The 23,185-nt window shown below is 45.8% G+C and overlaps 1 protein-coding gene across 9 annotated transcripts in view; it reads right to left on the bottom strand.

The window, feature by feature from the left end:
- KIAA0556 (KIAA0556 ortholog) overlaps positions 1 to 23,185 on the bottom strand; it is a 233,999-nt gene that overhangs the window by 196,956 nt on the left and 13,858 nt on the right. For 8 of the 9 annotated variants that reach the window (XR_002726524.1, XM_023192932.1, XM_023192933.1 and 5 more), the window contains one exon: positions 12,700 to 12,755. Coding sequence is in view for 6 of the 9 variants with exons in the window: in XM_023192932.1 (XP_023048700.1) it covers positions 12,700 to 12,755 (56 nt within the window). In the remaining 3 variants the exon portion in view is untranslated. Of the gene's footprint in view, positions 1 to 3,827; positions 3,933 to 12,699; positions 12,756 to 23,185 lie in introns of those variants that run through there. The other variant, XM_023192934.1, reaches the window with a different exon arrangement.

The raw sequence follows: 23,185 nt of genomic DNA, 5'->3' as shown, positions 1-23,185 counted from the left end.
TTTGAGACAGAGTCTCCCTCTTATCGCCCAGGCTGGAGTGCACTGGCATGATCTCGGCTCACTGCAACCTCTGTTTTCCAGGTTTAAGTGATTCTCCTGCTTCAGCCTTCCCAGTAGCTGGGACTACAGGCACGCACGCGCCACCACACCCGGCTAATTTTTGTATTTTTAGTAGAGATGGGGTTTCACCATGTTGGCCAGGCCAGTCTCAGACTCCCAGCCTCAAGTGATCTGCCCACCTCAGCCTCCCAAAGTGCTGGGACTACAGGTGTGAGCCACTGCACCTGGCCTCTTTTAATAATTTTTAAATGTACAATTAAATTGATTTTGCCTATAGTCACCATGTTGTGCTAGCAAATACTAGGTCTTATTCATCCTTTCTATTTTTTTTTTTTTTTTTGAGACAGAGTCTCACTCTATTGCCCAGGCTGGAGTGTAGTGGCACATGATCTTGGCTCACTGTAACCTCCGTCCCCTCCCCAGGGTTCAAGCAATTCTCCTGCCTCAGCTTCCCGAGTTGCTGGGTTCACAAGCATGCGCCACCACGCCTGGCTAATTTTATATTTTTAGTAGAGATGGGGTTTCACCACGTTGCCTGGGCTGATCTTGAACTCCTGACCTCAAGTGATCTGCCTGCCTCGGCCTCACAAAGTGCTGGGATTACAGGTGTGAGCCACTGCGCCTGCACATTCTTTCTAATTATTTTGTGCCCATTAACCATCCTCACTTCTCCTGCCACCCTCTGTAGCTTCTGGGACCCATCCTCCTATTCTCTATGTCCATGAGTTTAATTTTTAGCTCCCATAAATAAGAACATGCGAAGTTTGTCTTTCTGTGCCTGGCTTATTTCACTAAACATAATAACCTCCAGTTCCACCCATGTTGTTGCAAATGACAGGATCTCATTCTTTTTTATGGCTGCATAGGACTCCATTGTGTGTGTGTACCACATTCTCTTCACAAGTGTGCCTGTTGGACACTGAGGTTGCTTCCGAGTCTTGGCTATTGTGAACAGTGCTGCAAGAAACATGGGAGTGGAAAAATCCCTTCGATATACCCATTTCCTTTCTTCTGGGTATACACTTAGGAGTGGAATTGCTGGATCGTAGAGTAGCTCTATTTTGAGTTTTTTGAGGAATCTCCAAACTGTTCTCCATAGTGATTGTACTAATTTACATTCCCCACAAACGTGCACAAGGATTCCCTTTTCTCTGCATCCTCACCAGTATTTGTTTTTGCCCGTCCTGAATAAAAGCCATTTTAACTGGGATGAGATGATATCTCACTGTAGTTTTGATTTGTGTCTAGTGGCTTCTAACTGGAATCTGGCTGTAGTTAATTGCATTGAGTTGGGGGCGTTGAGTATCAGACCAGCTCCCTTTGCCAGATGAGGAAGCTGAGGCTCACATTTGCCAGGCAGTCGTTGCCTCTGCCCGGCCCTGTGGTCACACAGGGTCCTCCTGCCTGGCTGTGAACCAGTAGCAGGGGCCTGCAGGGAGGAGGGGGAGCGGTGTGCTCTTGCCACTTTGCCAGAGTACACAGAACACAGGCTGTCGGCTGAGCCCTGTACTTGCTGTGTTACCCAGGGCAGGCTGTCTTCACCGCTCTGAGCCTAGACTTTTTCTCATATAAGATAATATTGCTTGCCTTCTTGGGCATTGTGAAGAGTCGACAAGACAACAGATGTCAATATCACTTTTTTTTTTTTTGGAGATGGAGTTTCGCTCTTGTCACCCAAGCTGGAGTGTGGTGGCACAATCTTGGCTCACTGCAACCTCCACCTCATGGGTTCATGCAATTCTCCTGCCTCAGCCTCCTGAGTAGCTGGGATTACAGGCACCCACCACCAGGCCCGGCTACTTTTTGTATTTTCTGTAGAAACAGGGTTTTGCCATGTTGGCCAGGCTGGTCTCAAACTCCTGACCTCAGGTGATCCACCTACCCGGGCCTCCAAAGTGCTAGGATTACAGGTGTGAACCACCATGCCTGGCTGTGAACATAATTTTTAACAACTGTGCTGTCAGTTACTATCCCCACCACACAGTGGCCATGAAGGGGAGAGCTGCTGTTTTTTGCCTTTCCCCCTTTTTCTGGCACCACTATCCTGATTTTCCTTTGGGAAAATATCCCTTCCTAACCATGTGCTTAACGTAGGGTTGACTCCACCCAACCTTTGTCTCCAGGACAAGTGCACAACCCTCGATGGGCCAGCGAGTCTCGATCTAGGGTTGTGGTTGAACAGTTAGACTTGGAGAGTGTTCACTCTTTGCTGAAGTTGCTGAGAGAATTCTGATAATGACAGGAAGGAGAAGGGGAAAGGGAGGAGGAAGCGGAGGAGGAGGAGGAAGCGCCGCTCACTATTCAGGAATTCGCGACCTGTAGGGCACTGTTCTAGGCACCCCAACCACCTAGTGAGACAGGTGCTCCCACTATCCCCATTCTATATAGAAAGAAACTGAAGCTCTGAGGTGGCTGAGCTGCTTGGGTGAGTGAGGAGCCAGGATTCATCCCCGAACCTTTTAAATCTAGCACCTGAACTTTCCCCACCATGCCATCTGGCCTCTATATTGTAAGCCTGAGGCTGCTGGTGGCCATCTTGCCACCTGATGGAGAACAGACCTGCCACCGAAGAAGGCAGAGTCGAGAGGGACTAAGTCAGAGCACCTAGATCCATCCATGCCTGATGTCTACCCCTGAACTTTTCAGCTAGATGAGGCAACAAATTCTCTTTTTTTGCAGAAGCTGGTTTAAGGAAGGCTTCTATCACTTAAACAGAAGCTGACAGACATGGCCTGTGGACACTAATAAAGCTGAAGTCACAGAAACATTGGCTCTTGTCAGACTTGGGGGACCACAAAGGAAACAGGGGCTCAGAGTGGGAAAAGCAAGTGTGTCCATGGTCAGTGATGGCAGCCAGGACCGGAGTCCACATGGCCTGGCACTTTCATGACCTGTGTCTTGCTCCTCCAAAGAGAGAAAGTGATGGTTTTCATGGGGTGTTTTTATCCTGCAGACATACCTTTCCTGAGTAACTTGCAGGAACCTCCTCTTAGCACCATTCTCTCTTCTAATCATATTCCATATTCCATATAGTGATTTCTGGGGGTGGAGGGAGGAGGTAAAGGGAGCTATTTTAAAGGCTATTTCATGCCTAAGATCTGAGGATAGAGAAAACTTTGATGGCGTTCTGTTGAAGGGCACATTGTTTATCCAAAACAGACTCGGGAAAGGGAAGCTGTCAACATTATCTCTGTCTGGTCACAAATTGCAGCTCTCTGATGGGTTTTTCCTAGAGTTTAATCTTGTGTTGGAAGCTAAGCTGATACTAGGAAGGTTTTAGACATGTCAATCTCCTTCTGGCATTTTAGCAGAAATTGATTCTCTTTGCTTTTCGGGGCTGGAGTCTTGGCCCTGTTGTTGTTAAACTTGGGTGTTTGTGTACACATCTCCTGCAGCGTCCAACCTGACTGCAGAGGTACCGGGGCAGGCTGGGGACTCACATACAAAGGAATTCCAACAGGGAGGGATTAGGCACCATTCTTCCATCATACCAAAGGGGCCCAATCTGTGTCCTGCTTTTTCTCAGCAAGACTTCTCCACCTGTGACTTTCAAGGGATTAGTTTTGCAAATACGCTATTTTGCCCTGCCAGTCCTAAATTATAATTGTTGATATTTATTGAGCTCCGAGTATGTTCCAGGTTCTGTCCTAAGCACTTGACACATATGAACTCACTGAATCCTTGCCACGGTCCTGTGAAATGCAGGTTTTATATCATCCCCATCTTACAGAGAGGGAAGTCGAATCACGAAAAGGTAAGTCACTTGCCTGAGTGGTAGAGCTAGCTAGGAATCCAGGCTGTTTGGTTCCAGGGGTCACAGGCTCAATTCCTCTGCTGCACTGCTTCTAATCCTGCCCTGTGTCTTATTTGCCCTGCATAAATCAGAAGTTGTCAATGTTACGGGGGCCCCTCTCTTCGAGTTCTCAAAGCTGCAGAGAGACCAAGACCTCAGGAAGCAGAAAGACTGACAACAATAATTTCGCAACTGGGAATGCATTTGGCAGCTGAATCTAAAATAGATTTTGTTCTTCTCTGCCCAGAAATATGAACTAAAAGGTTTCATTCCAGTAAAAGTGCAGAGTTGGAATGTGAGCTGTCATATCAGGCTCTTTGTAATGCAACACCACCAACTTGCCTTTTCTTTTTTGTTTGTTTCCTTTAAAAAAACTTTTTTTAAAACAAAGCAATTGAGATCTGTAAGTATGGACAGGGCAACTCCTGAATCCCCACAAAACTGAAGTTAAAAGAACATGGAGAACTGAACAGAGAAAAGGGAAGGGAGTATCTGCAGTTTGCGCACTAGTGGAGTCTGAAACTTACAGAAAAGTCACCCGTCTCACTGCTGCCTGCAATCAGCCAAGACAAATCTTATGAGCTCAGGGCTGCAAGAGATGGCTTGCAGAAATCGAGGTGCTGCAATTCGCAATTGCGACATGGAACCCACCAAAATGCCCACCAATCAATGAGTAGATAAAGAAACTGTGGTATGTATATACGATGGAATACTACTCAGTCATAAAAAGGAATGAATTAATGGCATTCACAGCAACATGGATACAACTGGAGACTATTATTCTAAATGAAGTAACTCAGGAATGGAAAACCAAACATTGTGTGTTTTCACTTACAAGTGGGAGCTAAGCTATGAGGATGCAAAGGCATAAGAATGACACAATGGACTTTGGGGACTCAGAGGGAAAGGGTGGGCAGGAGGTGAGGGACAAAAGACTACAAATTGGGTTCAGTGTATACTGCGTGGGTGATGGGTGCACCAAAATCTGACACGTCACCACTAAAGAACTTACTCATTTAACCAAATACCACCTGTTCCCCAAAAACCTATGGGAAAACAAAAGAAATCAAGGTGCTAGATATGTCCCCAAGTCCTTCTCAAGTAAATGCCCCTCCTCTCACCCCCACAAGACGAATGAACTAGGGAACTATAGGGGTGGCCACTGAATGGCTCCATTGTGGGCACCTCAGTCAAGGACAGCCACACTTGAATCTGGCCAGCTTGCTATGAGATAACCTGGGGGAAAAAAAAAAAGCTCTATCTCTTTCATGCACTGTTAAAAGATTAATTGGAAACATCAATTTAAATAGAGCATACACCCTTTGATCCATTAGTTCTACTTTAAAGCAGTTAACCTTTGGCTATTCCTATGTACACAGGGATGTCTGCTCCAGAATATTCTTTAAAGTATTTCTATAGTAGCAAAAGACTATTAATAGAGTAGATATTCATTAATCAGGAATTAGTAATACATTTATGCAATTATTTAGGACCAAAACCTGATCTGAAATGACATAAAATTTATAGCCTTTATTTACCCACTTAGTATACATATTTATATTTTGCAGTACACACACTATATATACATGTTTTAGAGATAGGGCCTCACTATATTGTCCTATCTGGACTCAAACTTCTGGGGTCAAGTGAGCCGCCCACCTCAGCCTCCCAAGTAGCAGGTGAGATAACAAGCAGAAGCCACTGCAAGGAGCTCTGTGCATATATTAATGTATTTGATTATAGAGTGCTTTTCCAGGTCCTCCTAGGATGGTATAACTTTTTAAATATAAAAAAGTGAAATATATTTGGCCTTAAATGTTTCAAGTAAAGAATTACATTCCTGTAAATCCACAATGGAGTACTAGGCAGCCACGAAAAGAGTGAGGTCTGTCCATATGACCTGCTGAGGAATGCTCTCTAAGACATGTTGTTAAATGAAAAAAAAAAAATCAAGAAGAAAACAATGTGTATTGCATGAGGGGGATGGATGGGTGGGTAAAGGAGACAAAGCATACGTTCTGCATAGCTGCATACCTGTAGAATATTTCTGGAAGGACACATAAGACATTAATTATAGTTGTTGCCTCTTGGGAGGGCAACTGAAGGCTGGTGTCAGGAATATTGTATTTCCTGAATACTCTTGAGTATTGATTAGCCAGGCCAGACTCTCTCACCGACCTGTGGCCTGGGCTTATAGAGGAGGAACAGCTAATAGGAGAATCAAGACAGCAACAAGGACCAGGCTAGGTGGCTCAGGCCTATAATCCCAGAACTTTGGGAGGCCGAGAGGGGAGGACTGCTTGAGCCCAGGAGTTCAAGATCAACCTGGGCAACATGACAAAACCCCGTTTCTACAAAAATTACAAAAATTAGCTGGGTCTGGTGGTGCACACCTGTGGTCTCCACTACTCAAGAGGCTGAGGTGGGAGGATCACTTGAACTTGGGAGGCAGAGGTTGCAGTGACCTGATACAGCACCACTGCACTCCAATCTGGGCAGTAGAGCGAGACTTGTCTCAAACAAAAAGCAAAAAAGATAGCAACAAGGTAAAGAGACCCAGAAGACCCAGACAGGAGCAGAAGTGTGTTTGTGGTTGCACAATGAAGAGACAGAGAGGGCTGTCCAGATAACCTTGTCCCTGGAGGCACCCTGGATCCTGGACTTGCTGTGTTTTAATGTTTTAATGTTGTTGTGTTCCCCTCAGACCCCAGTCTCCTCTTTTGCTTGGGAAAAATGAAGGAAGCCTCTAGCCTTGCACCAGAAGTCTCTGTTAATAGCAGGAAGGTGTGTGTGTGTGAAGGTGCGCGCGCGCATGTGCATGCATGCAAAGGGAAGGCTTAACATTTTCTAGTTGGGTGAGTTCAATGACTTTTGCAATCCTTGCAAAGTCAGTTCAGCAGATGAGTGTGCTGTCAAGAGCATTTTTTGGAATCTCCAATCAACTGCAAAAATGGCCGTCAGTTATCATGGGAGGCTCTCAGAGTGGTTAAGAATGAGGGCCCTGGGGCTAGCCTGCCTGAGGCCCAGGTGCCTGGGGACACACAGCCAGGAAGCAGGAAGGCTGGAATCAGCCTCTGGCTGGAGTGAGGGAGGTCCCTTCTGTAGGAAGCGTAATTAATTGTGCTGCCTTCTCCTTGGGAATCTCTCTGTTAAATCCTAGACACTTCAAGTTATGTAACAACTAACATCTATGGAACACTTACTGTGTGCCCAGCACTGTTACGTTAATACATGACTGTATTAACTCTCTCCAAAGTGGACATTATCAAACAAGGTAAGAGGGCTCAAGAGACTTGTCCAAGGTCAACAGCTGGGATTTAAGGCAGAGCTGCTTGGCCCCAGGACCTGAACTGCAGCCCTCACAGCAAACTGGAGGTATTAATTCACAGAGCCACCAGGGGCCTCAGTGGCTCTGACCAGTAAGGGGACATGTCCCCAGCTCCATGCTCGTGAGCCCCACAGTGCCCTAGGCACCAGTGTGGATGCTGTAGGGATGAACTGGATGATGAATAAACATTTCTTCCTCCTCTGTGATCTCCTTTTTTCTAACACTGCATGATAAATTTACTTCCTAATGATTTTTGAGTAAACTACAATGACCACAATTTCAAAATCATTAATAATTCATGTCCAAGGGCCATAAACACTATATAATCTCCACAGGCAGGAACCATGAATACTTGTTAGAAACGAGGCTGAGAATATTTTTACCAGTTGAACTGAAATTATCTACTGCCTTCAAGCCAACCATCAAAGCTACATTTTTCAGAAATGACTGTAACCTGGCCAGGCACAGTAACTCAAGCCTATAATCCCAGCACTTTGGAAGGCCAAGGCGGGCGGATCCCTTGAGGGCAGGAGTTTGAGGCCAGACTGGCTAACATGATGAAACCCTATCTCTACTAGAAATACAAAAATTAGTCAGGCATGGTGGGATGCACCTGTAATCCCACCTACTCGGGAAGCTGAGGCAGGAGGATCGCTTGAACCCGGGAGGTGGAGGTTGCAGTGAACTGAGATAGTGTCACTGTACTCCAACCTGGGTGACACAGTAAGACCATGCCTCAAAAAAAAAGAAATGACTGTAACCTTTCCAATACCTCAGTTCAGGCCACCCCTCCCAGGAAGTCTTTCCCTCCTCCGGCACTCCCTGGAGCTTTATTTGGGGCTCATCTACAATGTTTATCATTCTCTTCTTTGGTTTTGCCTCTTGGTATCTGTGACAGCGGTGGAGAACTGAGGTGCCTTCGGGGCCAGGGAGGCCAGGCACAGGGTACAGAAAAGCACCTGGGTCGAGAAGCACCTGGGTCGAGAGCCAGAGCTATTTATTTTGTTTTCTTTTTTTGAGATAGAGTCTCACTCTGTCGCCCAGGCTGGGGTGCAGCGGTGTGATCTTGGCTCACTGCAGCCTCTACCTCCTGGGTTCAAGAGATTCTCCTGCCTCGGCCTCCCGAGTTGCTGGTACTACAGGCATGTACCACTACGCCTAGCTAATTTTTGTATGCCAGAGTCTACTTAATCCATGGAAAGAGCTGGTTCTTATCCATGGCTGCACATCGGAACCACTTGGGAGATTAAAACATTCTGATGCCCAGCTTGCACACCCAGATATTGTAACCTAACTGGTTTGGAAAGAGGCCTGGACATTGCGTTAGTTATGTAAGTATGAATGAATGAATGAACATATGAATGAATGAACTGCACCAGGCCCTGTGCTGAGTGCTTTATGCCAGTGGTTCTCAAACTGCTGCACATTAGAATCACCTGGGAACTTTTATTAATTAAAAAAATTTTTTTTGAGACAGGGTTTTGTTGTCCAGGTTGGAATGCAGTGGTGTTATCACAGCTTTTTGCAGCCTTGAACTCCTGGGCTCAAGTGATACTCCCGCCTCAGCCTCCAGGGAAGCTGAGATTACAGGCACAAGACACCACACCCGATTTTTATTATTTTATTTTATTTATTTTGAGACAAGTCTCACTCTGGTGCCCAGGCTGAAGTACAGTGGCCCGGTCTCAGCTCACTGCAACCTCCGCTGTCTGAGTTCAAGTGATTCTCCTGCCTCAGCCTCCCAAGCAGCTGGGATTACAGGCACCCGCCACCACGCCCGGCTAATTTTTGTATTTTCACTAGAGATGGGGTTTTACCATGTTGGCCAGGCTGGTCTCGAACTCCTGACCTCAGGTGATCTGCCCACCACAGCCTCCCAAAGTGTTGGGATTACAAGTGTGAGCCACCACACCTGGCCTCACACCTGTTTAATTTTTTAAAATTTTCTTGTAGAGAAGGAGTCTTGCTTATGTTGCTCAGGCTGGTCTCGAAGTCCTGGGGCTCAAGCAATCTTCCCGCTTCAGTCTCCCAAAGTGCTGGGATTACAGGTATGAGCCACCACACCCAGTCACCTGGGAGCTTTCAAATATCCAGATGTTGCTAAGTACCGTGGTTGGCAATGTTGAAATGTGGATTTAACCATTTTAAATGTGGATTTAAACATTTTTTAAAAAATCCACAACTTTTAAATGTGGACATCTACTTTTTAAAAATTATGGCCGGGTGCGGTGGCTCAAGCCTGTAATCCCAGCACTTTGGGAGGCCGAGACGGGCGGATCACGAGGTCAGGAGATCAAGACCATCCTGGCTAACACGGTGACACCCCGTCTCTACTAAAAAATACAAAAAACTTAGCTGGGCGAGGTGGCGGGCGCCTGTAGTCCCAGCTACTCGGGAGGCTGAGGCAGGAGAATGGCGTAAGCCCAGGAGGCGGAGCTTGCAGTGAGCTGAGATCCAGCCACTGCACTCCAGCCTGGGCGACAGAGCCAGACTCCGTCTCAAAAAAAAAAAATTATAACAGGGTACAAGCTAGATACAACACACCTTTGGGCTGAATTTGGCCTAGCGAGTTCATTGACAGCAGCCACTTCCTCCCTTTATCATGGTGGCTTAAGATCCCTCAAAGAAGTACCCGATCCCAACCCAGGGTGGAAACCACGTGTCCACCCTCCAAGGAGCGCGCTGGCCGCACCACCTCACCATCACGTGTTCATCCTCCAGGGAGTGTGCTGGCCATACTACCTTACCACCTTGAGAAATACAACATTTGTTCTAACCAGCTCTGGGAAAGAGACAGCTGGTCTCCGTGCCTTTCATGGTGACATAGTTTGATGTATACCTGGCATCTTGGGTGAGGCACAGAGGGCTGGGAAGTCAGGAGAGAGGGTGCGGGATGCAGAAAGAAGAGGTGGGTGGAAAACGTGGGGTTTTACCATGTTGCCCAGGCTGGTCTTGAACTCCTGGGCTCAAGTAATCCACCCACTTTGGCCTTCTAAAGTGCTGGGATTATAGGCGGGAGCCACTGTGCCCAGCCTTTATTTATTTGTTTGCTTTTGAAAATAATTGTTTGGGGCTGGTTTTTTGTTTTGGTTTTGTAACTGAACAAAAGCTCTGTTAAGAGAGCTAGCACTCTCCAATATCTTTCCAGGTTAAGCCTGGGTATTGTGATAAACAGCCTCACTCTCCATTTCTCACTGCAAGCACTTCCCAGAAGAGAAACGATCTGAAATGCTCTCCCATGATGGGCACAACGAGAGTGGCTGGGAAAGCAGCAATTAGGGGAGTCGCATTGCTAGAGAGAGACAGAGCCTCAACTAGTTTCCCCTGCCCCGCTCTGTGGTTTCCCAGTTAATTTCTTAATGTGGATAAATGGGATGCTGCTATTCTGTGACCAAAGGCCAGAGGCAGGTTCAAGGTTTCTTCCCCGGCTTGCGGGCTGGTCTTCACCCCTGATCAGTTAACTGAGGGAGGCCTGCAGGTCTGGGCTCACTTCCATCCCTGCTCCTCTTCCTCAGGGTCTCTGGAAGGATGTTGTGGGAAGACAGGCACTTGCTTCTGCCTCCAGAGAAAGATTCCTTATCAGAAGGAGTGGGAAAATCCACCCTGGCTTTGCCCCTAGACTGCCCCTTGGGCGACACTTAGATCTTTTCAGCAGCATCGAAGTTCCTAAGCCTTCGTCCAGCCCTCATCCCAGGTGGGCTAATTGAAAGAAAAAGAAAACGCAAACTGGCTGTTCTGGTTACAGCTGATGAAGGAAACAACAGGAGAAGGTGAAGGTCATGTAACTCACACGACGCTGAGTGCAGTCTAGCCCCAGCTTCTTCCTCAGAGCTGGCCAGGACAGCCCAGAGATGGAAAGAGAAGGGCCAGGTCTTCTTGCCATTTTTGAGGCCCTGGACCCAGCTGAGCCGGATAAATGCCCTTTCATCATAGGAATGATGACACTTTACAATCAAAAGTGTCAGTAGATATGTGTGGATGAATTTCTGGATTGGTCAATGTTTTTGATGAGTCACACAATTTCTCTCCCTGGCACTCCTGCCCCATCTCCACTAAATAAGACTCAATTTTATATTCTCATAAGCCTGGGACTTGATCAAAGGGCCCTGGAGTAACCTACGGCTCCTTGCTACCACTTCCCACTTGCTTTAGGCGCCATGATCTTGCAACCTTCCTTATTTATGTCTCTCTGACTTTGACTGTACTGATTCCTTGGCCTGGAAAACTCCTAGTCATCCCTCAAGAAGCAGCCTGCACATCACCTTTTCTGCAAAGGCTTTCTTGATATTGCTGGAAGAGTCAGGTGACTGGTTTCTGTATTAAAATCTCACTTTCTCTGTCCTTCTATGATGGCACTTCTCACACTGTATTGTAATGATCTGCTGTAGCTCTCTTCCAACTAGACAGTGCATATCCCGAGATCAAGGACTGTGTTTCACTCAACCTCTAGTCCAGGTCCCCCTGGTGCCTGGCACAGAGCAGGTGGGTTCAGAGGTAGGGGTTGGGGAGACGGGGGAGGGTGGTAGGTTTCAAGAATGACCACAATATTCTGTAGCTCTTCCCATCAAAAGGTGAGGTCTATTTCCCCACCCCTTGAATCTGGGAGCTTGTGGCTTGCTTTCAAGAACAGAAAGTGGGGCTGGGTGCGGTGGCTCACACCTGTAATTCCAGCACTTTGGGAGATGGAGGCAGGCGGATCACCTGAGGCCAGGAGTTCAAGACCAGTCTGGCCAGCATGGTGAAACCCTGTCTCTACTAAAAATACAAAAATTAGCCAGGTGTGGTGGCGGGAGCCTGTAATTCCAGCTACTTGGGAAGCTGAGGCAGAAGAATCACTTGAACCCGGGAGGTGGAGGTTGCAGTGAGCTGAGATCAAGCCATTGCATTCCAGCCTGGGCAACAGAGCGTGACCCGTCTCAAAAAAAAAAAAAAAAAAAAAAAATAGAACAGAAAGTGGTAGAAGCGACACTGTGTAACTTGTAAGCCTAGGACTCAAGAAGTTCTGCAGTTGCCACTGCTACACTCTTGAGCCCTTGAAGCACGATGTGAAAAAACCTGCCTAGACTGCTGGCACATGAGAAGTATTCGGAGGAGAACTGAGGCACCCTGACACTCAACCACCCCCTAGTCAACACAGCCATGAACTGCAGAAGCATGAGTGAGCTCCATGCAGAGCCTGGTCCAGCAGCAGAACTGCCCTGATAAGCCCAAATTGCTAACCCACCAAATCCAGAACTAAATGTCTGGTTGCTGTTTTAAGCCACTAAAATCTGGGATGATCTGTTACACAGATGAAGCTAACCGATACACTCAGTTAGACATGATTATTACAAGTGATGATTATTACAAGTGACACTGGGTTGGTAAGCCTAGTTGCTCACTGTCATTTGCTCCAGGATTCAAGCTTGGGACCCCGAGAGAAAACAGTAGATTTAGGGACACTTATTCGCCACCCTGCTCCCTCAGGTCCTTTCAGATAGAGTTGCCTCCCATCAGCCCTCGCCAGGGATACATTTACCTCCTTTTTCTCTCGTGAGCAGGACCGGCTTCTCTCAGCCTTTCGCAGAGTCTGACCTGTCGCAGTTCAAAAGCAGAACCAAGATTAAGGCTGTTTTAGAACAGCTAGTTTATCACCACAAAAGCTTTTTATTTGCAAACTGAATAGACGGGACCAATCATAATCAAATGATTTTAAGAAAATGCAGCCTATTATTATAATGGGAAACTGGCACACTTTTGAAATAGACCAACGGCAAGGAAAATGGTAATTCACACACTTAAGTTATTTGACTATAATGAACAAAGCTCCAGCCTTTAATCTGAAACATTATCTGTACTCTGAAAGGGCCTAGGGACTGTAGTTTCCCCTTTTAAATTACATTTTTATTAAATTGTTGGGAATTACATAAAATGCCTTCCACAAAAATGCCTTCCTCTGTGCACACACACATAACCTTCGCTGACAGCATACCAACGTGCTGCACCAAACCCCCAAATCCACCACACAGGTGACAGTGCAGATGTGAATGAGTGGTAATCACCTGCATTTCACATAATGGGCAATTTCAAAGAGAACTGTTGCTTTTCTGGGAGAGCCAGAAGACTAACATTTGAAGGTCTGCATAAATTCAACAGAGTGACATCATAATGTTTAACTATGCTGTTTCCAATTCAGTTTTCACAACTTTTATGCAAATGTCCATTATAAAAGAATGCCTTGATGCAAAACTAATATATTGCTTTGGTTTGAAAATATAAAACAAGAGTCACTGCATTATTGTCAATGTATCTCCTAAATTGCCCAACTTCACTCCCCAGTGGCTATTTGTGAAAATGCCACAACCAGTGTCCCCTTAGGTAAGAGCACTCAGAAGACAGGAGCAAAAAATGCTTAGTGACAGCTTAGCAAGAGGAAGGCAATGGGGACTGAGTCTCAGAGAAGACACATGTCTTTGGACATGGTCACTTCTAGTCAGTCTGCACGTGAGTGAGGGGTAGGGGAGAGGTCACATCTGGTGATAAAGCTCAAGGGATGATGCTTTTGCCAAGCAAGTGTGAATAAAGGGAAGAGCCAAGGCCTAGGATGAACCACTGGACACGGCCAGACTCTAGGGCCGTATATACTGTCTTCACATTTCTCTAACTGTATACTAGTATTTGCCTATGTGCCTTCTTAGAAGTTCCAGGGGCTAATCTTGGATCAAGCCTGGAGACCCAGCTGCAAAATTCCAGAGATGACTTCACAGTGGTGAGTTAACAACCCAGCCATTGTTGAGATGATGCCAGCCCAACGTCCAGGTAGACTGGGACCCAAGATGGCCACCAGAACAAGACACACAGACAGTACTCAGCCCAATTCCTACATGCCTTCCTTATCAAGTTTTCCCTGTGTATTTATTTATGTATTTATTTATTTTGAGATGGAGCCTCACTCTGTTGCCCAGGCTGGAGTGCAGTGGCATGATCTCTACTTACTGCAAACTCTGCCTCCCAGGTTCAAGCAATTCTCCTGCCTCAGCCTCCCAAGTAGCTGGGATTACAGGTGCCCACTGGCTAATTTTTATATTTTTTTAGTAGAGATGGGGTTTCACCATGTTGGCCAGGCTGGTCTCGAACTCCTGACCTCAGGTGAACCGCCTGTCTCGGTCTCCCAAAGTGCTGGGATTACAGGAGTGAGCCACTGTGCCTGGCTCACTCCTGCAAGGGAAAACTGGAGTTTTCTTCCCCCACAAAATGAAAGTGGTTACTTTGGATAGGAATCCGACCACTTCCCCTTTACTAGCTTTGGTTAATAAATTCACTTTCTTATTACAAGACCTCACTCTTATTAATTGAACTCTGCAAGCAGCAAGCATGAGACCTGCATTCAGTTGTCCAGTTACATTAATGCAAAGAACACAGAGCTTAACTACTAAAATGTGAAAGCAGGACAGATGTCATGGCTCATGCCTGTAATCCTAGCACTTTGGGAGGCCAAGGGAAGAGGATCACTGGAGGCCAGGAGTTCAAGACCAGCCTGGGTAACATAGCAAGACCTCGTCTCTATAAAAACAAACAAACAAAACAAAAAGAATAAAATGAAATAAAACATAAAAGCAAATCTTTCTACTGGAGTTAATTAGAAGCTTTTTAATTCATTAAATCAGAAAATAATTTGCTTATTTTATAATGAAGAGAATTCACTCAATTAAGAGCATTTATTATCCAAGCTCCCTAGAAGATTGGTTGGCCCAGTCCTCGCATCACTGAGCCTCTCTCTCTCCTCCAGATTAGCTCGATGTGAAGACGGCTCTTGCCTGTCAAGGATGGAAGCGCTGTAACCAGATTACACTGTGCCTGTCTACCGCACTTAGCTTCTCTGAGCATCTTCCTACCTATATCTCATTTATTCTCACAACAACTCAAAGAAGGAAGTGGAAAAAGGTGACATTAATATCAATATATGCCACTTGCAAAATTAAGGGGGTGTTCCTCTGCATTTTGCAAGGTGACCTGCCTGCTTCAGCTATGAAGCAATAAATAAGGCCAAATGTAAACGATACATGTGTACTTCACTTTATAGAACAGATGTCTGTGTGGGGAAAAGAAAAAAAAAAAGTGACTGCATTGAATTTTGTAACTACAATACTATTCTCCCACTTATGATTTCAGCAAGGTTTTATCTGCACATAGGATTCATTTTCAATGGTTAGCACATTCTGACACTTTGCTCTAGATGAAGATAATCTTCATCACTACCATTTAGAGGGGAGTCGCATCTTCCTTGGATGTGGGTTTCTGAAGTCATCAGGCAAAGGGAAAATCAGTGCCAAAATTACCCTTGATAAAGAGTCTTAAGCAACCCACAAAGTACAGTCTACAGGACATAGCTTTTTATATCTACTGCTGTAGACTAATATGCATGCATATTTGATGCATATGGAAATGTATAGTACATGATAAAAATATATATGCAGAACACAATTTCATGATATTCCTAATTAAACTATTCATATTGTAATCACTCCTTCTATTTATCCTCTTCAGGTGGGAGGAGAGTGGTGGTGGTGGAGGTAAGAGCCCAGCATTGAGTTCATAAAAGTTCAATGCTTGGTTGATGCAGGGCCACTGTATTGGACACCTATAATGTGGCGAGTTTCTAGGCAGAGGCATCATCTCCTGCATCCTCACAACCACTCCTTTAGACCAGAGGTCAGCAAACTTTCTCTGTAAAGAGCCAGACAGTAAATATTTTTCACTATGTATGCCATAAGGTCATAAGACCACAAGGTTTCTGGTGCAACTACTCAACTCCACCACTGTAGCAAAAGCAGCCATAGACAATATGCAAATCAATGGGTGTGATTGTGTTTCAATAAAACTTTATTTTAAAAAATTCTCACTTACAAGTGGGAGCTAAACATTGGGTATACATGAACATAAAGATGGGAACAATAGACACTGGGAACTTGAAAATGGGAGGGAGAAAGGGCTAAAAAACTTCTGTTGGATACTATGTTCACTATATGGGTTCACTATACGGGGTTAATAGAAGCCCAAACCTCAGCATCGTGCAATATACCCTGTAACAAACCTGCACATGCACCCCCCCGAATCTAAAATAAAGATAAAAATTTAAAATTAAAAAAAGGGGGGTGCTGGGCATGGTGGCTCATGCCTATAATCCCAGCACTTTGGGAGGCCAAGGCGAGCAGATTGCCTGAGGTCAGGAGTTTGAGACCAGCCTGGTCAACATGGTGAAACCCTGTCTCCACTAAACAAAAAAATTAGCTGGGTGTGGTGGCGGGTGCCTATAATCCCAGCTATTTGGGAGGCTGAGGTAGGAGAATCGCTTGAACATGGGAGGCAGAGGTTGCAATGAGCTGAGATGGCACCACTGCACTCCAGCCTGGGCAACAGAGCAAGATTCTGTCTAAAACAAACAAACAAACAAACAAACAAACAAACAAACAGGTGATAGGCCAGATCTGGCCCACAGGCTGTTGTATGACTCTTGCTTTAGATGAATAGTACTATTCCCATTGGTATAAAACAATGAAGAAATGAGAAACAAACAGGGTAAGTGATTGCACTGCTTGCTCAAGGTCACAAAAATGTAGCTTGTTAAGTGGCAGGGCTCAGTGTGCTCTTAATCACCATCATCACCGTCATCATCATTACTATCCACATCATTGTCACGGTCATCACCATCACTGTCACTGTAATCACCACTGACTTTACCCTCACTGTCACTGTCAACCATCATCACCACTGCCATCATTGTCATCACTGCCATTACCGTGGGAGCTCACCTGTAGTCAGGGTTTACTACGTGCCAGGCACTGTGGGCTCGGGGCTAAGCACATACATCAAATCATTTACTCCTCACAACCACCCTATGAAATAGGTACTATATTATCCCACTTGGCAGATGAGGGCACTGAGACCCAAAGAGATTAGGAAACTTGTCCAATACCACACAGTTAGTGAGTGGCAGAGATTTAATTTCAATCTGGGCAATTTGGCTCCTGAGCCTGCACTCCTAAGCACTAGACTCTAACTGTCCCTCGGCCAGGTCAGTAAAGGCTGGTACAAGAACAAAGGCAGTACAAGCATGTGCTGAGGAAGAAGTTCCAAGTAAGGAACTCTTCTGGGATGCAGCTGTTTAATGTGCTATGGAGTCCCACAGCAATTAATAAAGAGACTGGAAGGAAAGAATTCCCCAGTGAAGGTGGAGCTCCCTTCTAGCCAGATGGCTTACTGAAAAGATCTAGAAGACGGCAAATACCAAATACCAAAGTGCAGAGGCAGGCTTGACATTAGACCCTCACACCCATCGAGTCAGGTAAAATGCTCAGCCTTGGCACGTAAGGTCAGGTTTTGGAGAATAAAAGGAACTCAATAGAAATCTGCAGGTAAAGAAATCCAGTGTAAGGGCCTCCCCAACACAAAAGAGTTTTGGATTAAGAAATTATTTCCGGCCAGGTGTGGTGGTTCACACCTATAATCCCAGCACTTTGGGAGGCCCAGGTGGGCAGATCACGAGGTCAAGAGATCAAGACCATCCTGGCCAACATGGTGAAACTTCGTCTCTACTAAAAATACAAAAATTAGCTGGGTGTGATAGCATGTGCCTGTAGTCTCAGCTACTCAGGAAGCTGAGGCAGGAGAACCACTTGAACCCAGGAAGCAGAGGTTGCAGAGAACCGAGATTGCACCACTATACTCCAGCCTGGCAACAGAGCCAGACTTGGTCTCAAAAAACTTATTTCTTATTCCTGGGGCAAGGCCCGGTGGCTCACGCCTGTAATCCCTCAAAAGCACAAATGCATTTTTTCTTTAAGCTAGCAATATCACTACTAGGAATCAGCCGTGAAGAAATGTGTCCACAGATAGGAAACAAACTATGCGCAAGGTATTTGCTGTATCATGATTTGCAATAGCAAATATTAGAAATAATAAGTCACTGAGTAAGTATGATGAATCTACACAACGTAATTGAACCTTACAAAGCTGAAAGAATGAGCAAGCTTCTTATATTCTACTCTTCATAAATCCTTAAAAGATGGTCATATTTTAGGTGAAAAAAAATCAAGACAAGAAAGTATATGTTGTATGTAACTTTTTCTCTAAGAAAAAGGGAAGATCAAAATATATACTCATGTTGGTTCTATTTGCATAAAGAACTACCCAGAGAGCCATGTGAGGGACTTCTTAATGTATATTTTTATATTGTTTTTATTTTTCTTTTCCTATTACTATTATCTTTTACAGATTGAGTCTTGCTCTGTTGCCCATCCTGGAATGCAGTGGTGTGAACATAGCTCACTGCAGCCTGGAACTCCTGGACACAAATGATCCTCCCACCTTAGCCTCCTGAGTAGTTGGGATACAAGGGTGTGCCACCACTGGGTGCAGTGGCTCACGCCTGTAATCCCAGCACTTTGGGAGGCTGAGGTGGGTGGATTACCTGAGGTCAAGAGTTCAAGAACAGCCTGGCCAACCAACACGGTGAAACCCCATCTCTACTAAAAGTACAAAAAGTACCCAGGCGTGGTGGCAGATGCCTTTAATGCCAGCTACTCGGGAGGCTGAGGTGGGAAAATCGCTTGAACCTGGGAGACGGAGGTTGCAGTGAGTCAAGATAGCGCCACTGCACTCTAGCCTAGGCAATAGAGGGAGACTCCTTCTCAAACAACAACAAAAACAAAACAGGAAAAAAAAAAAAAAGGATGTGCCACCACATCCAGCTTATTTACTTTTTTGTAGAGGTGGAGTCTTGCTATGTTGCCCAGGCTGGTCTCAGCCTCCTGGGCTCAATCGATCCTCTTGTCTTAGTCTCCCAAAGTGCTGAGATTATAGGTGTCAGCCACGTGCCTGGTCTCATTTTTATTTTTGAATTATCTATTTGGATTTATTTCCTATTCAAAAAGCTAAAACAAACAAAAAATATGCAATGTCCAAAGGCTGATTTAAATGTGTAAAAAACATAACATAATGAGAAATGCTATAGACTCTCCCATCCAAGACCTAAGATGGGGCAGGCGGTCTGTCAGAGGAAGATGGAGGAGCCTCTGTGAACCTCAGGACCCCAAAGCTTGCTGGAAAGAGAACACAGTAATTTTGGAGGACAAACTGCCTTCTTTTAAGAGATCAATCAGTAATGTGTGAGAGATAAGAATGAAATGATGACAAAATATGGTTTCTGGAAATTGAAACAACAGTTCCTTAGTGAAGCCAATAGGTTATTGGTGACCTGCTCATTTACTTGAGGGCAAAGTTTTTATGAAATGGCTAGAGAAGATGAGAAGGGAAAAACAAACAAACAAAAAAAAGATAAAGGAAGGTACATAAAAAAAGATAAAAAGATAAAAAAAAGATAAAGATGGGTTGTCTGAGGATCTGATTTCACTGGGAGTCAGTTTTTCCAGTGCTTTCTGAGCACCTGCCATTGTCAGCTTCTTCCCTGGGTGATAGCTCTTGGGATTTCCTACCATTTGCAATGACAAAGCCACATGGGTCACAGAAGCAAAGCAAACTGCCCACGGTCACACAGCAAGGAAGCAAGGAAGGGTTAGCAACCCATTAGTTTAACGGCTGACCCAGTGCTCAGCATGTTTGCCCCACCCTGCTGCCTGCACACCGTTCTTCCAGTCCAGGAAGGAGAGCACCCCCTGTCATTACTACCCCCACTCCCCTTCCCCCATTTCAACTTCCTTTTTTTTTTTAGACAGTCTCACTCTGTCGCCTGGGGCTAGAGTGCAGTGGCGCAATCTCAGCTCACTGCAACCTCCGCCTCCCGGGTTCAAGCAATTCTCCTGCCTCGGTCTCCCGAGTAGCGGGGATTACAGGCACCCACCACCATGCCCGGCTTACTTTTGTATTAGTAGAGACTGGGTTTTGCCATGTTGGCCAGGCTGGTCTTGAATTCCTGACCTCAGGTGACCTGCCCACCTTGGCCTCCCAAAGTGCTGGGATTACAGGAGTGAGCCACCACACCCAGCCGGCTTCCTGAACCTTGATTCTGGCTTCTACCTATAGTGTTCACAAAGATAGACATGTGTTGGAGTGAGGCAAACAAAGGAAGGTAGCAGGATGGGAACAAGGCAGGCTAAGAACAGCTGTCCAGGAGGGGCATGGTTGCTCATGCCTGTAATCCTATCACTTTGGGAGGTTAAGGTAGGAGCAGCTCTTGGGCAACAAAGCAAGACTCTATCTCTTCAAAGAAAAAAAAAAAAAAGAACAGCTGCTGGTTTCCATTGAGAAAGGTGGACCTGGTTTTGTTGGATTAGATTTTCCATAGAAGTGGTAAATAAATCTAGTCTTCTAATTTTTAAATGGTGATGAATAATTTAAAAAATCTTAAGGCTCTGTACAGGCTAAAAAAATCAGGCCTCTAGTTTCCAACTAGGTACATAATAACTAGGCAGACAAATGGAAAAATCTCCCACTTTCCCATTCTTCCTTTTCTTTTGAGATGTTTCGCTCTGTTGCCCAGGCTAGAGTACAGTGGTGTGATCACAGCACACGGCAGTCTCAAACTCCTGGGCTCAAGCCATTCTCCCATCTCAGCCTCCAGAATAGCTGGCCCTATAGGCATGTACCACCACATTTGGCTAAAAATTATTTTTATAGAGACGGGGGTCTCACTATGTTGCCCACGCTGGGCTCAAACTCCTGGATTCAAAGCAATCTCCACCTTTGCCTTCCAAAGTGTTGGGATTACAGGCGTGAAGCAGCACGCCTGACTTTCCCATTATTTCTTTTCTCTTTTTTCTGAGACAGAGTCTCACTCTGTCACTCACGCTGGAGTGTAGTGGCGCAATCTTGGCTCATTGCAAGCTCCGCCTCCCAGGTTCAAGCGATTCTCCCACCTCAGCCTCCCAAGTAGCTGGGATTACAGGGGCATGCCATCACACCCCGCTAATTTTTGCATTTTTAGTAGAGACGGAGTTTCACTGTGTTGGCCAAGCTGGTCTTGAACTCCTGACATCAAGTGATCCACCCGCCTCAGCCTCTCAAAGTGCCAGGATTACAGGCATGAGCCACCGTGCCCGGACTCCTATTATTTCTTTATCTTGATGCCATGGACCTGTTCTGAGGGGACTTCTTTAAGGACATCCCACTAAAACAACATAAATCTATTAGACAAAGAGCAGGACTGTTTGAAAGTCAGGTAGGGCTGGGCGTGGTGGCTCACTCCTGTAATCCCAGCACTTCGGGAGGTGAAGCGGGTGGATCACCTGAGGTCAGAAGTTCAAGACCAGCCTGGCTAACATGGTGAAACCCTGTGTCTACTAAAAACACAAAAAATTAGCCAGGTGTCGTGGCACATGCCTTTAATCCCAGCTACTAGGGAGACTGAGGCAGGAAAACCACTTGAACCCAGTAGATGGAGGTTGCAGTGAGCCGAGATCGTGCCATTACTCTAACTTGGGCAAGAAGAGTGAAACTCCATCAAAAAAAAAAAAAAGAAAGAGAGAGAGAAAGAAAGCCAGCCAGGTAGACACTGGCTTTGCAACACCCCTTCCCTTCATTCCCCATGTGTGCCTCCAGGCTGATGTGGGCCTTTAAGTTACCTTCCTTCATGGAAAGCCTGATACAAAACCCCTGTCACTTTTCCTTTGCATTTTCTGTGTAACTTGACTTCTGGGGCCCAGTTTACTACCAAATTACCTAGGATAAACAAGTCATGCTAAGATCCTCTTTTCCTTTCCAAATCCAAACAGCAGCTGGCAGACAGAAATGGTTATTTATAACCTGCACACTGTTAACGCGCATTTGCTTGGTTTAGAAATGCTTAGCCATGTGTTCTTCCACGAGCTTCGGGCTTCATAATTACATAACAGCTTGGGGACAATGCTGCGTGGTGGCTGAGAGGGGAGGCTCTGGGTCAGCAGGTCTCACTTAGCTACTCATTACCCATTTGGGAGTTCTATTAGTCCTAACTCCATTTAAGTCTATTGTCAGGGTTAAGGCACTACATGTAAAATGCTCAGAACAGCGCCCTGCATACAGTAAGTACTTAGCAGTTATTAGTTCCCATAAACTGCTGACTATTCATGGATCACAGCCATTTCAATTGAACTTGGGCTTCCAAATAGATCTGGAGTCTGTTCATTCCTATCATCCCTCTTTCCAAACCAGGCCCCCGTCAACTCCCCCTGGACTTTTTTTTTTTCTGTTTTATTTATGTATGTATGTATGTATGTATTTATTTATTTATTTGAGACAGGCTCTTGCTCTGCTGCCCAGGCCGGAGTGCAGTGGGCATGGTCATGGCTCACTGCAGCCTCAACCTACTGGGCTCAAGTGATCCTCCTGCCTCCGCCTCCTAAGTAGCTGGGACACAGGTGTATGCCACCATGGCGAGTTTTTTTTTTTTTTTTTTTTTTTTTTTAATTTAGTAGAGATGGGTCTCACTGTGTTGCTCAGCTGGTCTTGGACTCCTGGGTTCAAGCAATTCTACCCGCCTCAGCTTCCCAAAGTGCTGGGATTAGAGGCATGAGCCACCATGCATGACCAACTTTTTCAACAGCCACCTAGTAGGTATCCCTGCCTCCACTCTTGGCTGGATTTTCCTATGGCAGCCATATAAAAACCAGACCCTACCACTTGCCTGCTTGACCTTCTAATGTTTCCCTGTGCATGTAGAAAAGAATCCGAGCCCCATTCTGACCAGGCTCTGCATGGCCTGGCCCATGGGATATTCTGGACCTCTCCTCCCTCTTCCCTGCAGCCCTACTGTCTTTCTTCTTTGTATTTAGAGAAGGAACCTTGCTCTGTTGCCCAGGCTGGACTGCAGTGATGTGATCACAGCTCACTGCAGCCTCAACCTCCCAGGCTCAAGCGATCCTCCCAAGTGGACTCCTGCGTAGCTGGGACCACAGGCATGCGCCACTGCACCTAGTCCCACATCCTTCTTCTGCTCCATAGACCCAAGACTCCTTCCTGCCTCAGGGCCTTGGCCCTCTCCTCTGGGCCGAGAGCACTCATGCCCTGGTCTTATGAGGGATCCTTCTTAG

The sequence above is a fragment of the Piliocolobus tephrosceles genome, chromosome 17 (assembly GCF_002776525.5).
Source record: "Piliocolobus tephrosceles isolate RC106 chromosome 17, ASM277652v3, whole genome shotgun sequence".
Taxonomy (NCBI): domain Eukaryota; kingdom Metazoa; phylum Chordata; class Mammalia; order Primates; family Cercopithecidae; genus Piliocolobus; species Piliocolobus tephrosceles.
This window is presented reverse-complemented; position numbering and strand designations above follow the sequence as displayed.